This window comes from Synchiropus splendidus, chromosome 14, assembly GCF_027744825.2.
Source record: "Synchiropus splendidus isolate RoL2022-P1 chromosome 14, RoL_Sspl_1.0, whole genome shotgun sequence".
Taxonomy (NCBI): domain Eukaryota; kingdom Metazoa; phylum Chordata; class Actinopteri; order Syngnathiformes; family Callionymidae; genus Synchiropus; species Synchiropus splendidus.
This window is the reverse complement of record NC_071347.1, coordinates 19770318-19785959: the sequence shown is the minus strand read 5'-3', so window position 1 is coordinate 19785959 and position 15642 is coordinate 19770318. Positions and strand designations below refer to the sequence as shown.

The following is a 15642-nucleotide window of genomic DNA, read 5'->3' as shown; positions in this document are numbered from 1 at the left end:
CACACTCAGCCACACTTCCGCATTCAGCATTCCTGTGAATAACTTCTTTTTTTGTCGCACAAACAATGAATAATATTAATATTGTATAATACATGCACAGTTCCCATTAGGGGGTAAGGGAGTTGAATCGGTGCAGCAGGTGCAGTATTGCAGTTGCTCTACCACACTGCTGTGTGTAAGAGAGAGCTGAGCCAAAAGGCAAAGCTCTCTATTTACCGATCAGTCTTCATCCCGACCCTCACCTAGGGTCATGAGCTGAGGGTCATGAACGAAAGAACAAGATCCTGCACCCAGGGGTCGACCCAGGACCAGGTGGAGGGATTATATCTCCCGGCCAAGGAGCGTCTCAGGATCCCCCAGTCGGAGCAGGTGTTGCCTGGGAGAAGGTTTGCTGCGACCAGTGATGGGCTGATGAGGCTTCATGAAACAGTGTCCTTATTTTCAGAGCCCGCGCTCTGCTCTAAAACCTTTGGATTTCAACAGCCATATCAATTAAACAACACGTTATTTTTTAACCCAGTGCGCCACCTACTGAGCTCTGAAAATGAGCACACTGTTTCATGAAGCCTCATCAGCCCATCACTAGCTGTGACCCTTTGAAGGTGCTGCCCCCGCGACCTGGCTACAGATAAACCGATGAGGAAGGATGGATGTTATTGTCGTGTCCATTGAAACAGTCCTCATCTTGATGTTGTGTCTCGGGTTTTGACCCCTTGAATCTACACTGTCTTTTTCAGTCTGAAGGTAATACAGTTGTTGTGGTCTCCACGGTCTTCGATTGCATTGGCCTCTGTCCCAAACTTCCCAACTTCTCTTGGTCTAAAGATCCTGGTACCACCCTCATGTTCACCTCCATATATCTCGTCTTGATTTTGAGCCACAACTGTCTCGACATCTTCGAACATACTCTCTTGGGAGGCTTCCAAATGAAGGTAACCGAAAGGGGGGAGATGTTTACACCAAAAACATCAAAAATCTTCTTGATCCTCAAGTGGGCTGTGGCAGGATCGGTGGCCCAGGTGGCGGCGTGTCAGCCAGGTGAAGACGACAGCTCTTGATGAGGAGTTGTCATGGTATCTGGAAACAAGGGAGCGAGGGAGTTGCTCCGTGGGGACCAGCACCTGACCCCCCTCCTCTCACTCAAACCTCTTGACACGCTCCTCCTGCTCACCTGTGAGACCACAGCCAGGACTTGCCCCGACTGAAGGGTGTGGGTCCTGCAGGACTGCTGCATGATGCAAGCGCCGCGACGGATTGGCTCATCTGAACGAGCCATGAGCGCCACCTCCGCTGGCACTCTGTTTCAGAGCAGAGCGAAAGTGATGAGGTCTGACCAAAGACCAGAGATAAAACTGGCCGCAGTCGATTGTTGACCTGATTTACTTGGGTTAACAACAGTCAACCATTAACTGCGTCATGTTAACAAATGTCCAGAGTCTCATTAAAGAGTAAAGACAAGACTGCATTACAGAGCAATTCTGCATCTGCTTTTTTTTCATATACTTTTTAACAAACATATATATATTTTTTTTTTTTCTCAGAAATCAGCATTTTATTTTAAGACTTTACATATTTTTCAGAATATTTGATTCAGATATTTTTGTATTGACATCATATTAGAAGATTCATTCAGGAATATCAATCGAAAAGCCTTGTAGGTTCAGCGTCCTAACTTCGCCGGGGCCTCTACGGACCAAAAACTAAACTTAAGTTCAGCTAACTTCATGGGTCACGGTAGAGCTGATCTGGCAAGTGAAATTCATGTTGAATCGTCGGTGTATCTTGAGTTTGACACAGTCCTAAGAAGATCCCTGCTTGACTTGTGTCATCCCATTCCTCAATATCCTCATGTCAAAGGTCTCTAACAGTCATCCTGAGCTTTGACTGATGTCGGTCAGGGGATTTCCATCAGTGTCTCGGCCTGCGCTTTCGACCCCCATTACATCAGGAAGAGCTCCTAACACAATTTGAAAACAATAATACCATTACATAATGACACAGATATGATTCTCACATGATGTAGGTATGATACCATGTGGGTCTAATAGATGAAGAATGTTGGAGGGGGGGCAAGCAGGAAGAGGATGTTCATGGACCTGGTCAACTTGCATAAGGCAGGTGGGACCCTGGAGGAGAGAGTTGATGCCGACTCCTGATTTATATCCATGTTTTGAATAAGTTAGCTTTAAAGAAACTGTCGCTCAAAGACCCTCATTCCTGAGAGTTTCTTCATCTAGGTTCTTCATGTAGCTGTCAGTGGGTCGTGTGGGCGTAAAACTGACCTGTAAAAATAGACGCTCTTATCGAAGTCGCCATCTGTCCTTTCAGTCTACCTTTGACATGAAGTGTGAATGTTTTCATCTAAGACAGAGATAACAGGAAGCGCATGATCGCTGGCTCAGCCAGAATCCTCCGATGAAAACATTCCCCCGGGGGTGAAGAGGGACGATATTGATCTTAATAATCTAAATTTTCTTCTGCTAGCCTCTGTGTGTGTGTGTGTGTGAATGCAAGCAGGATGTGGTAAACAGCCATCAATGTCAGCCAGAAAAAGATTAAATATAAACAAAATGCGAAAAAAGAAGCATAAAAATAGATTAAACGCTAAATTGAAGGTGATCAAATCAGATAAATGTCACAAAAAAGTGGTTTAAAAGGAGGAGAAGGATCATCTGAAAAAAGCCTACAAGCAATATTGTGCTTTTCATCAAAATCTATCAAAAATAATTGATAAAAAAATGAATAGATGAACACAAACCAATTAAAAGTGTGCATTTGATGATAATTAATTAAAACTATTGCATAGTTTAGTAACATGAGCAAAGTAATGTATCAATAACTTAATAACTTTTAGTATGTAAAAGTAAATTAAAAAATACAAAAGTATAAATTAGTTTACAACAAATTGAGGTGAAAAACAATTATGATGAATAATTTCAATGTTCAGGAAAAAGGATTTAGAGGCAAGAAATATCGATCAGAACGAACACACATTTTCACATTGACACCAGAAATCTATCAAACGCGAACGAAAGATGAAAGATCATTTCCTGTCGTTTCAACTCATGAGGTCAAACGACGATGGTTTCAGCGTCCGCTGTTCCATGTTCCCAGTGTCAAACGTGACTTCACGTCTGTCGCGCAGCTCACAGGGATCGAGAGAGTTGTGTTGGTGCTGGGGGTGAATCCGGGTCCAGATCTCACGCGTTGGGGGGCCAGGTCGTGGGAAGACTCCGGGTGTGACTCCGCCTATAAACCGAAGACCATCCTCCTCCTCCGCTTTTGTCTTTTCATGTTTGCTGCGAGCAAAAGCCGCGATGATTTGCGAGCGACCGCACTCATGTGACGGCGGTGGTCGACACATCCGGCGCAGCAGAGGCGAGCCGCTGCACGGCGAACTTTGACTGCGAGTGGAGGCGACGGCTGCGAGGTAAGAGCGAACTCCGCCGCGCGAGTTTGGGAGTTGGGAAAAGTTGCAGACACGTGACGATGACTTGAAGGAGACCGTGTCAGAGGAGAGGTCGGCTGTGGAGCGCGACGTGGCTCCGTTTACGATCCGAAGTGTTTGCTGAACTGGCGGGATGAGATTTTGTTGGGTTTGGAGGCTGCTGCATTTCCTGTCTCTGTCTGACAAACAAAGTCACGGTGGCGCTTCATCATCTCACGAGGAGTCCTCTGTTGCAAAGTGCTCTTTCTGACCGTCTTCCTCTTTTGCTCGCACGACACACACGCGCGCGCACACACGCTGACTTTACTGTCTTTATATTGAGGTTTCATTTCCTGGACACTGACTTGAACCACGACACCCGCATCTGCAGCACAACATGACTAGTTTCCTGCTCGGTAACTCAAATCTGTACTTGCGATGTGACCCGAGTGTCACCCGGACATCAAATCACTCTCCAGCATAAACACACCTGAGTGTTGAAAAGGAGTGTTTTGAAGTTAAATAAAAATGTCTTTTTTTTTTTAGATTGAAAAATATATAAATGCAAAAATAAAACTGAGTGACAGAGTAATGCTAACAACTAAAGTGTACAGTTACAGTATAAGTCACCTGTCAAAGTGTTTTATGATCGATAAAATGCGTGAAAGTGGTGTGTATATATCATATATTTTTAAAATAAAAAAGCTAAATATTCCGAATGCAGTCAAATAGGAGACTGATGAGGCAAACAAAATCAGGAATTAATGCATTTTTCATGACATTCTTACATTATAATCAGCCCATCATACATCCACCAACAATACCAAACACTAGTACAGTTTTATGATTGAAAAGTCATGTTTTTCATGGCACTCTTATTAATAGGAGGCAGGCCGATGCAGTGGGATGCTAAAGTTGCCGTGTCGACTTGAAGAGGTGCTGCACGCCTTGTAAAGAAGCTGTGAACAGCTCTGCACAAGCAATAAGATGTTCTGAGCTAATAAGAACTATGATCTTGCTACAAATATAGGGGGGTCATTTTGAGGTTTTGCAAGCTCAGCATTAATGGATTCACTTTTTTGTTCTCTGGAAACAAACTAGCACTCATCTGACAGTCCATTCTAAAGGCTTCGTAAGCAGTTAGTCTGGAGTTGCATCTCAACTAGGATCTGCCCCACATTGACATCAAGTTGTGGTCAGTTTGAGAGTTGTCCTGGAGACGGTTAACATCAAGACCACCATGAGGAAGTGAGCACCCGATGGAGCTGGTATCTAAAGTGGTTGCCTTGAGAATTGGGTCACCTGACTGTGAAGAGATGGTTCAGGGTTTCCACCAGGATTTTGTGGAAAACTGACCTGCGTCTGTGGCCTGTCGTTGGTAAAACAAGTCAGTTTTTCAACTGGTTTTGGAACCTGTCCTTGCAGGAAATGACCCCGTCGGTCAGATGGATCATGACGCCAATGATGCACTTGCTACCTAATGCAGAGTCGGACATAACAGGACCGTCCTATTATACATATTCACCCTCCAGGAGATAAATAAATAAATAAATAAATAAAAAGGCTGACATTGCTATCACGATCAGAAGGGGCGAGGCCGACGATTAAATAAAAACCTTCCACTCCATGACTCGCCGACCTCTTGACCTCAGATCTCTGTTTCAGATGGAGCTCCTCGGAGCTGATAATGAGTAACAGATTAGAAACAGCTGCAGCTGTCGAAACCTTTCTGAGAAAGTCAGATGAAGTGAAGCCGTTCCAGCGAGTCGCCTGCCAACCATGACATGATGAGCCATTCAGACTGGCTTGGACACGACTACCTGAGGCGAGCTTGTTTTGGCCGAGTCCCAAGTGCCGCGTCTGGCGGCGATTGACTAAGTGTTCACTTGTGTATTTTGAAAGAACAGCAGCTTTTAATTGGTTCCAACAGTCGTAAACAGAGAGTTATGTGACATTAATGTGCTCGCTGATATTGCCTAAAATAGATGTGTGAGCAAGAAACTGCATGGACAGAAAAGAAAAAAATGGCTGTGGAAATAACTGTTGCACAACCAGCGGTGGGTTTATTGAAATTATTAAGGCGATTATCGTCGTGGTAACAAGAATTAAATGGTGGTGAGGGGTGCAACCTTCAAATATATCCCCCCCTGCCTGGGCCACATGATGTAGCGATCTCACTTGGTCTGTCAACAGGACCATCAGTGTCTGCTGGAATGTTTTGAAAACAGTCCTCTGCATATGACGTGTTCATGTCTTCAGGTAGATGAAAGTAAGAAACCAAAATGGATATTTAAGATGCAATTTAAAGTCACCTCCAGGTGGTTTTGGCCACACGAAAATTGGCTAAATAATTCAAATAAAATGAAGAGTATGAATTAAAAGATGCTTGAGAATCAAAGACATGATGGATCAGTTGTGCTAGGACGCATGTGGAAGTTATTAACAAGTCTATAAAACGTCCATTAAACAGCAACCCTCCCTCCCCCGTCGCCGGCAGGCAGCCAGTTCCACAATTCAGAAATTAGCCACCTAGCTCATCTGTCGAAAGAGGCGATGCGACGCCTCAGAATTGAGAACATTTCAGGTCGACAGTCAGGTTGTGCAACAAACATTTCATAACAGAATGAGATCACATTTAGGGCTGTCAAGCTGCCGACCCCCCCCTCACTTCCCCCCCCAGGCCTGACTTGTGAAGTTCAAGGTCAATCTGCTTTTTGTTTCATCCACTCTTAAATAATGCTTTATTATTTAACTTTCATCAAATCTATCAAGTACGAATAAACAGGTTTAGGCTAAATATGTTTGAGAAGATTTAAGACTGAATATATTAACATTGAAGTGGATCGTTAAATAGTAAAAGTCACTTGTCTATACTCACTACTTCATATTTGAATGGGACCCATGAGGTGTCTTCACACCAAAGTGCGTCACAAGATCAGATGAGTTCATCATGTCTGGAAATATTTGCGTTCAAAACCTGTTCCACCGTCGCCTAGCATCTTGCTTATATAGAAAAACCGGCACATGACCCCTGTTTTTTTTTCCCAGAACTTCTTGTCCCAGATGATTTTAGTCTGCACCCAGTACTACTTTCATGAACACGTCTTCTACCTCTGTCTTCCAGCTTCATGAAAAAAAGCTTCCTGTGAGACGGTCCAACCGGGAACACCTTCGTCTGCCGGGTGATTTGGAGAGGAACATGCCTTTACTGGAGGGGAACGTCGTCCCGCCGGGACTGAAGAAGCCAGAAAATATGTCTGGTATCGATGGGAAGCAGAAACTGCTGTATGGTGGAAATTACCTCGCGTTCGACTCCAAAGGAACAGATGTGGGAGAGTTCACTCCTCCGTGGAGCAGCTTGAAGGCCTCCCTGCTCGAAGGCAGAAGTCCCGTGTGTCACTTCTCTGGCATGGACAGACAAAACGCTTTAGTTTACAGGCAAGACGACCATTCTTCAAATGAAGGCCATTCAAATTCCTCCCGAATGTGTCACACACCAGTCAAGCAAGGCTTTTCAGTGTATACCAAAAGCCCCCGGCTGAGCAGCCCCAGACCCTCCACGACACTGACTGTAAAAAAACACAAAAATGGAGGTGAGAATTCAACTCCTGGATTTGAAAACTCTGTTTACTTAAACATTCCGAAGCCTGTGTACGGCCAAAACCCCTGCTGTCACGAGCTGGGCTGCGGGCTGGGACCTCGATACGCAGTGGAACACGGACTGCAGAGAATACCCAGCTCCTTATATGAGCATGAGTGGATGCAAAACGAGTCGCGGTACTCGGAAAGGGCCTACATTCAGAGGAAGGACGCCGTGCTGCAGTTCGAGCCAAGTGCTGAGCAAATCAAGAAAATCAACACGGACACTTGCAGCCCGAGCAAAGTAAGGAAGTTGCCCGCTGTTGATCCGAGCTACAACAGCTACCCCTACATTCCACCGTTCTTAGGTCCCTTAAGTGAATCGAGCCAGCCGTTACACATGTCTCTCCGAGGCTGCCAGAGCCACTTCCCTGCCCACGCAGCGTACGAGGGTATGACCTCAGAAATGTATCAGGATTCCTCTCCCTTGCCCAAATATGGCCAGCTAGCTCACCACCCATTAGTTTACTACCCGCCAGCGCATGTGGAGCTTGAAAACAGGCATCTGTATAAAGACATGGATGCCAGACGGCGGGAGGAGGTGCCCATCCTGATTAAGAATACACTCCTGAACTCCGGGGACCAAAGCAGAGCTCCTCACTCTCTTCATGGTGAGATTCCTGTGCATCGGCCCGGCTCAGAAGCGCTGCCACGTCATCCGTTCAATCAGAGAATCAATTACCCGTACCCCTACTACGCAGTGCCCAGATACCATTTACCTCCGAGCCAGGTGAGATCCGCTTTGACTCGCCAGCATTTGTCCCCGCCGTCTTACTCCAACTTTCTGAATGTTTCCCAGACTGGCTCGCAAGCTACCGTGACCCTCAGCTCCACTGCAAACAAGCCCAGTCCTGCTCAATATGTCAGTCAGTCTCAGGCTTTCCCTCATGTAGACCAGACTACCGCACCCCACTATCCATCTGCTGTTTCCCCACCAAAAATCGTACTTCAAAGATTTGTTCCCCCGTTCACCAGCTTACGTCTAGACAAACCAGGTTTCCCCGCCGCCAGTCTGAGCAGTGACTATTCCTCTGGTGAGTCCCGTATTCCTAGTCCCAAAACGCCTCAAGGCTTGCCAAGTTCGTCGCCATCGTGGTTGTTGCCGTCGCCCACTCCCAGCTCTGAACACAGCGGCGGCGATACACCGAGCTCCAATACTACTCTGTTGAAACGGCTGCTGAAGAGAAGTGTCTCCACAGTCAGTGATAAAGATGCGGACCAGAACGAAGGAATCGACTTGAGTAAGAAGCGGATAAAGGTTGAAATCGAGGAAGATCCGAAGAGAAGTGGAGTGGAATCCCCCCCAATGCCGGTTATAGATAGCGTCTTTAGTCTGGCACCGTACAGGTCCCTGATGGGCCTTCCCTCAGATCAGTCCCCTCAGCGCGAGGAGCCCAAACCCAAGCTCTGCATCAAAAAAGAGAGGGCAGATTCACCGGTGCAAAATCAAGACGCCCCGTCACAGAAGCCGGTCAAAGAGGTACCTGAACCGGTGGCGATTCAGGTGAAGAAAGAGCCCCCAGACTCAGAGTCAAAAGAAGAGTCAGTTGAGGGTAACTTGACCATCAAAAACGAGATGAAAGAGTCTGAAATGCTGCGAGTGGAGGTTGTTGAGAAACGTGAGCCAGAGTGGAAATCGCATTTATTGGATGAGGATAAGAGACCAAGCGAGTCCAAGCCTGCGGTGCCAGATGGGAACCCACCACCTCAAAGTGATAAGAGGTTGCAGCAGGAGGTGGTGGTCAGCCCTGTGACAATAACAACTCCAAAACTCCCAGAGTCTAAACCAAACATTGGAGACGTCCCTCCGAAACCCCCTTGTTTCCAGCCTTATTTGGAACCGTCCACTTTCGTCGGCTACCCAGAGACGACGCTGCAGCGAATAGTTGAATCGCCTGGAATCCCAAAACCGGTTCGGAAGAACTTTTTAGAACTCCACCGTTCCGTCTGCAAACTAGTGTCGACGTTTGTGTCGACCTGTTCGGCGAGAAAGCTGAGAGACTGGCTGTCTCACATGCAAATCACTGAGTCTCCGTCCTCCCTGACAAAAATCAAGATCTCACAGTTGTCGGGCTTCAGGGCCAGGAAAGAGTGGCTGGACCCGGCCATCGATGCAGCGCTCGACAAGGTCCTGGAGAGACTACGGGAGTACTCTTCACAAGACCGCTTCCCTTTCCCCCATGTGATGCGAGCAGGGTCTGTGTTTCTCCCCATGCTGGTGGTCAAAGAAATCTTTTTCCCGATGGTTCAGGGCAACTTCATCGACCAAGTCCTGCAGGAGCACAAGGTCGAACTACGGCCATCAACTCTCTCGGAGGAGAAGTTCCTTATTCAGTGTGACAAAAGAGCTTCTTCCTCAAAACTGAGGAGATTGATGTCCCTCAAGCATCTGCCTGAAGTCTACACTGACATCTTCAACCTGGTGTACTACACACAAGTCTGCAAACATATCGGTGAGTACACTTAGAGTGAGGTACTAACATTAAACTGGGTCTCATGGGTTGTGGGGGCTGCTGCCCAAGGAAAGAAGCCCATTCCTCCCTGTGCACAGATGCCATTGTCAGCTCATTCTCGGGTATCACAGGGCAAACAGGATGTAGCTCCGGTCTGCTCCTGCTGTGGCTCTAGTCTTATCTTAGAGAGGCCCCGCACCATGAGAGGATGGCTGTCACTGCGCTTTTACATTTTGGGATCCCTTGATGATATTCATATAGGGCTGGGCGATTAATCCACCACAATAACTGTGAAAAAAGGTTTCACTGTTTTGATACAACTCTTCTCAGAAGTTGCTGAGTTCTGAATCTAACTGATAAGTCAATGATCAAAATGTCAACGTTTGTATTCTGTTGCCGCAGCGAGCTCTGGTAGAATGTCTGATGCTAAATTTGAGTACATTTATTCAACTAACCTATTTGACTGGTCGTTTGTTGGCGTTTCGCTGAGTCAGTTTGTAGCATTAGCCGCAAAGCTAACTGGTTCTGACATGGTACGGCTTTGTTGTAATGGTTGCTGAGTGGAGGTTGTTTTTATGTTATGTTGTGTTGTATTTTTTAACTTTATTTGTTTTGTTTGTTCAAATTTAAACTGTTAAAACAATTGTTTATATAGTATTCAAAACTGGTGTTTTAAAAACTGCCATTCTGAAAGCATCAAGAAAAAAAAACAAGAATAATTGAGATCAAATGATGTTGAAAAAATATCTATTTTGCAGTATCGCCCAGCCCTATATACACTTGTCAGCTGTGCCCTTTAGCTCAGCTCATACTTCATCATCTCACTTTCTGACAGTCTGACTCTTGTTTCTAACCCTCTGGGTAGTTCACCAAAACACCTTTTATGCTCATTTAATTTCTACATTTGTTCAGCTAAATAAATATTGAATATGAAATCCATGTATTTCTTTTCAGAGTCAACATCACCTGATGTCGAACAGAGAGTCCAGGTACTTTTTGTTTTATGTTTGCTTTACTCTTACTTTGTCTCACTTTTTAAGTAGAGAAACACAAGTGGCACCCCGGGGGCAGTTTCAGGCCGAAGCTCTTTAAAGGATAGAACCTTGTTGTCTCTGACTCAGTTGGTCAGTTTATGACTCTCATATCGGGGACGGTCATGCACGATGAGTACAGAGCCGGAAGGAAGTGACGGATGTGCAGCACACTGAAGGAATTCTGCTGCTCAGCCGCGGGGCTCGGCTCCCTGTGAGACTCACTTGTAGTGTTTGGTAACACGAGTTGCGTAGCAATAAAAAATAGGTCCCACTCCAGCTAAAAACATGGTTTTGGCCTTTGCTTGTTTTTCATGTTGCTATTTGCATAAACTGGATCAGACTACTTTCCTGTCCAATTTTTGGATGAAAGGCGCTGAACACAAAAGACAGATGGACCTAAATCTCAAATTTTAGCCAACTGTGTTAGAAAACAAGTTAAAGCTGAGGCAAACCGAATCATCAAATACAGACTTGAGAGTCATACAGAATTTAAAGTATTTAAAAAGCAGCCTTTCAGAAGGCCATAAGCATCAATTGAAAGTCATGACAATCCACATCTTTTGAGACAAAGTGGCCTGTGTGCAGCGCTTATCTCAATCTTATCAGACTTTGATGGTTTAAAAAAAGAAGGCTGCAAGTGACTGCGTTCAATCAAAGAGACGTTAAATCAATCCAGACTGACATGGTGTCAAACAAGGACGCTAACCTGTCAAAAAAAAATCTGCGTCGCTGCACTGTGTGTGTATTTCCACTGTGTGCTAATGGGGTTCAACATGCTTGTTCTCCTTTCATTGTGTGTCCTTGGGGCAAAAGGCATATGCTATAGCTGCTGTTGACAGATGAGGCTTAACGCCTCGCGCGTTTAGTCTTGTTTGCTTCTTCACACGTTTCTCTCTGTCTGCCGTCTCCCTTCACTCGCACCTTGTTGTTAAGGCTGTTCTGCGGCATTTTAATTAGATTTTTCTGGCTGCCTTTTGTGATTAAATTGTCAAACTCATCCTGCTGGTTGCTCTATTATCTTCTACGGCGCCAAGGTTTTAGCTAGCGCTGAGTCATTGGGGTAAAAAAACGCCAGATTTACTCCCAAGAACCTTCCATTTTTTCTGCCTTTTAACTGTTGAATTTGAATGTAATTTTTCTGTTTTTATTTGATTTCCTAAAAAGATCGATTGTTACTATATATTACCGGATCATTTTACCCACAACATCCTCAGTTATCCAGTCCTCTTGATTCTGACATGAGCTGAAACCCATGGTTTGTGGTCAGATTCCTTCACTATTCACATTATTATCACTGATTTATAGAGTGCAAACAGGACCTTCTCTAATAGAAGCAATTGGTCAACGTTTGGATTGATACGCGAGAACAGCAACTCAATTCATCGCTGAAACAGAGGTGAAGTTTAAAGAGTCAAAATGGAAGTTGGAAATAAAACGTTCTCATTAATAAATCACAGTTAATCACATTTTAATGTTTGACTCCTGACTGTGAAGCTGAATCTGTACACGTTTGAACATCAGGGTGGAGTGAAAGCGATCTTTGCTACACGAACAATTTTAGCGTTATCTTGCTTTTTTTGGTTACTATGTTTAACAATGAGGTGCACCTGGAATTGAGGCACAGAAAATGTATCCAAGATTAATGGTGCTGTTGAAAATAATCATTTTCTCAATGTATCGTGAGGAAGACGTGAACGATTCTGACGCCGGTCTATAGCACACTGGTTAGCGACATTAGCAACAGCTTCATGGCAAAGTGGAGGGAACAAATTGCAAAAGGAAAACATGGAAAATGAAGGAGGAGAAACCAAAAAAAGACGGCATCTTGGCTCTTACTGGATTTCACGCAGTAGTTGGAAGGTGACAAAACACTCTGTGTGTGAGATATGGTCTGTGGTAATGGGCTACTAATCTAAGAAACCAAGTTAGCCGAGATGCTAAGTCCAGCAACCAGGCTAAACAACGATAGGTCTTTTATTATTATTGTTGTTAGAAGTGGCTTGTTTCGGTCATGTGAAAACCTCTGGATGTTCCTCCGGTCTTGACATGAGAGCCACGGAACACGTTAGCATCTCGCAGCCACCTCACAGAAAACGTTACACCTGCAGCGTGCAATGACAGCAAAACTAACATGAGCGTAGACGACTGTTCTAGAGGTTGTCACTAGAAGGTAGTGAGTCATTTCTGTGTGTGTGACAGATGAATAAGAGAACAGGCAATGAATAATAAAGAGAGTTGGTATTTATCTGAGTATTTGTTAGTCTCAATGCTCTGTTGCATAAGAATTCAGGATGTTAACTGAGTTAGTGTTCTATGTATAAATGGTGGTGCTAAGTCTTCATTCAGGAATTTTTTTAGTTAGCATAATTAGCATTAGCATTAGCATAATTTCTATCACTCCAGGAACATTTAAATAATGAACTGAGGTGGTTAGCATTCATTCATTTGTATATTTTATAACCAACGTGTAATAAAAGCTTTCTAGTCGAAGAAAAAAATATATGTTAAAAATATTTTGCCACATAAGGAATTTCTGGGTACCGTTCTTCATCTGAAATCTGTTTGTATTTTGACTCAATTGAGGCAATTGCAAGTTGTGAGAATCGTATTAAACATGTTTTTCTGTAGATATCTCATCTAATATTTGGATGTTACACTAGTTACTTGTCCTGAATACATGTTTATTTGCGTGTACTTTCACCCATTGAGGAGCAAGAAACACTCCAGACCTTCTCATGATTGATTTCTCTCGGTGACTAACATGGTGGTGGTCAGTGATGGGCCGATGAGGCTTCATGAAACAGCGTCCTTATTTTCAGTGGCCACAAGATGGCGCTCTGCTCTAAAACCTTTGCATTTGAACAGCCATTTCTATTAAACCACATTTTTTTTTAACGGAGAGCGCCACCTATTGAGCTCTGAAACTGAGCACCATGTTTCATGAAGCCTCATCAGCCCATCACTAGCTTTGCTAACATCCTCAGCTCTTACTAGTCCTTCTGCTTTGCTAAAGCTTCTCTGCTTCTGTTGCAGGACTAGCCGCCGACACTGAAGAAGTCTCTGCTTCTCCAGTCACGCTGACCAAAGACACACCAGCGAGCCATCGCCGAACCAAAAGCAGGATAAAGAGAAGTTCGCGACTTCTGTTTTTAGACGACAGCTGGTCAGACGGAGACGAAAAAGACCGTGGTATATTTAGCAAGGGAAGCGTCAGCAAGGACGACGGAGTCGGTGTGGGTGCAGCGCGCTCCTCGCCGGACGAAACCAGCCGCTCGTGGATGTGTCCACTGTCCTCGGACGATCTGTCTCCCTCGACCCGTGAGGCTGAACTGCGCTCAGCACGGCGTGTTACCGCGCCAGCTACGTTTCACCACGTGCCTAAAAAAGGGATGGTTTTAAAACTGAGGAGGATGGGTGGTCCTGATGAGAGCCAGGCTCTTTACCAGGCTGTCTCTGACTCGCAGACGTGCGAGGGGAAGGCCAGACCTCGCGAGGACCTGAGCGGGATCTCAGCCCGGCATCGCCACAAAACCTTCAACGGGTCCTCAAAGAGAAGACTTGTGAAGATCAAATACTGCCCTTTCCTGTCCGCCTGCCACAGTGCAGACCGCAGGAGGCGGTGGGTACTGCGCTCGGCCGTCAAAACGGCTCGGAGGGCCATGAGGCTCTACCCGGACCTGGTGGGGAAGCGGATCCGGCATCTGTACGAGGAGCGCGACAAGACGGAAGTGTGGTACCGGGGGGAGGTGGTGCGTGTCCACGAGGCTCATATGAATCCTCTGAAGACCGTCTACGAGGTCCGGTATGACAGCGAGCCCGAGTGGACGTACTACCTGGAGCTGCTGTTGGACTACAGGAAGGGCTGGATCCAGATCGAAGAGTGACAGATACATTTGCTTATGCAAGACTGTTTTTATACCAAAGTCCGACACTTGAAACTTTGAATGTAGCGGACCTGCACGTGTGTACAATCACAGCAAAAAACATTGATATGTGAGTGTGTATTTTTACTGAACGTAAAGAGCTGCTGTGAAGTTGTTTTTTTTAACCCACTTTTTACAATTCTCGACGCACAGACCAGAAGTTGTTTTCTATTCCAGTTTTTAACTGGTTGGTGTTGTTGCCATCGACATTTCCATCCAAGACATTATCAGACCCAGTTCACTGATGCACAGCAGATGTTGCCAGAAATGAGAATAAACAATGTTCTTTGACTCGACTGTGAAGACCAGTTGGATTTCGTTCCATATCTGCGAGATCAGGGGCAGTCTGTCCCTACGAAGAGACTTGATAATTTCACCCCTTATTCATTGAAGGATAATGATATGGCTTTAATAAAGAAAAGGGACCACATCCTTTGAAGAGCAGAATAAAAAGCATGATAAATTTGTGGGTTAAATATTTTTAACTAGTGGAAAATACAATTATGCCATGGCATTACATGCTTAAAATATATTTAATTATATAATTATTCCGTTTTATTTAAAGATTCTTGTTATAAAACATAAATAATGGAAGATGTTTTCAAGTGTTGAATATTTTGCAACAGAACTTTTATTTATGACTTTAAAAAGTCACTTACTACAAGGTATTTTCTTCAATATTTTTATTTAGTTTGAGGGACAGTTAAAAGGAGCGTTAAGAAACTTTTTATTTGGAAACAAAATCATAGCTGTGCATTTGCTCTGAGCTCATGAGGGCCACGTGAATACAAGCTATGGGTCACGTGTGGCCCCCAGGCTGCGCTTTGCTCACCTCTGGTTTCAGCACCTACAGCTAAAGGTCCGACATGATACCTGGAATCTTGAACTGTGAAAGAATCCATGTTATTCGTGAGAATCGTGCACGTGGATCTTTCAGGAGGCGGAGTGTGTAACTGACCCTTAGGGATGCAGAAAGTCAAGAAAGTACCATTGTGTCCATTGAAGACAAATGGTGCCTTCACCTCTCTGGGGTCTTCTCCAAATGGAAGGCACAGTGATCACAGCTACTGCTACGGGGGCCACTTAAGGTCCAACGTTTGTCGTAATTGTTTTGACAGATGTTCGTCCGACACGCTCAGGAGACTGCAATATATGTGGCTCGACGC

At 44.9% G+C, this 15642-nt stretch overlaps 1 protein-coding gene across 1 annotated transcript; it reads left to right on the top strand.

Moving 5' to 3' along the window:
* The first annotated feature begins 3139 nt into the window (after positions 1-3139).
* On the top strand, positions 3140-13730 carry c14h15orf39 (chromosome 14 C15orf39 homolog). The gene is made up of 4 exons (XM_053886600.1): positions 3140-3430; positions 6552-9519; positions 10474-10508; positions 13587-13730. The coding sequence occupies exons 2-4, from the start codon at positions 6627-6629 to the stop codon at positions 13590-13592; spliced, it is 2934 nt and encodes a 977-aa protein (XP_053742575.1). The 5' UTR covers positions 3140-3430; positions 6552-6626; the 3' UTR covers positions 13593-13730.
* The last annotated feature ends 1912 nt before the right edge of the window (positions 13731-15642 follow it).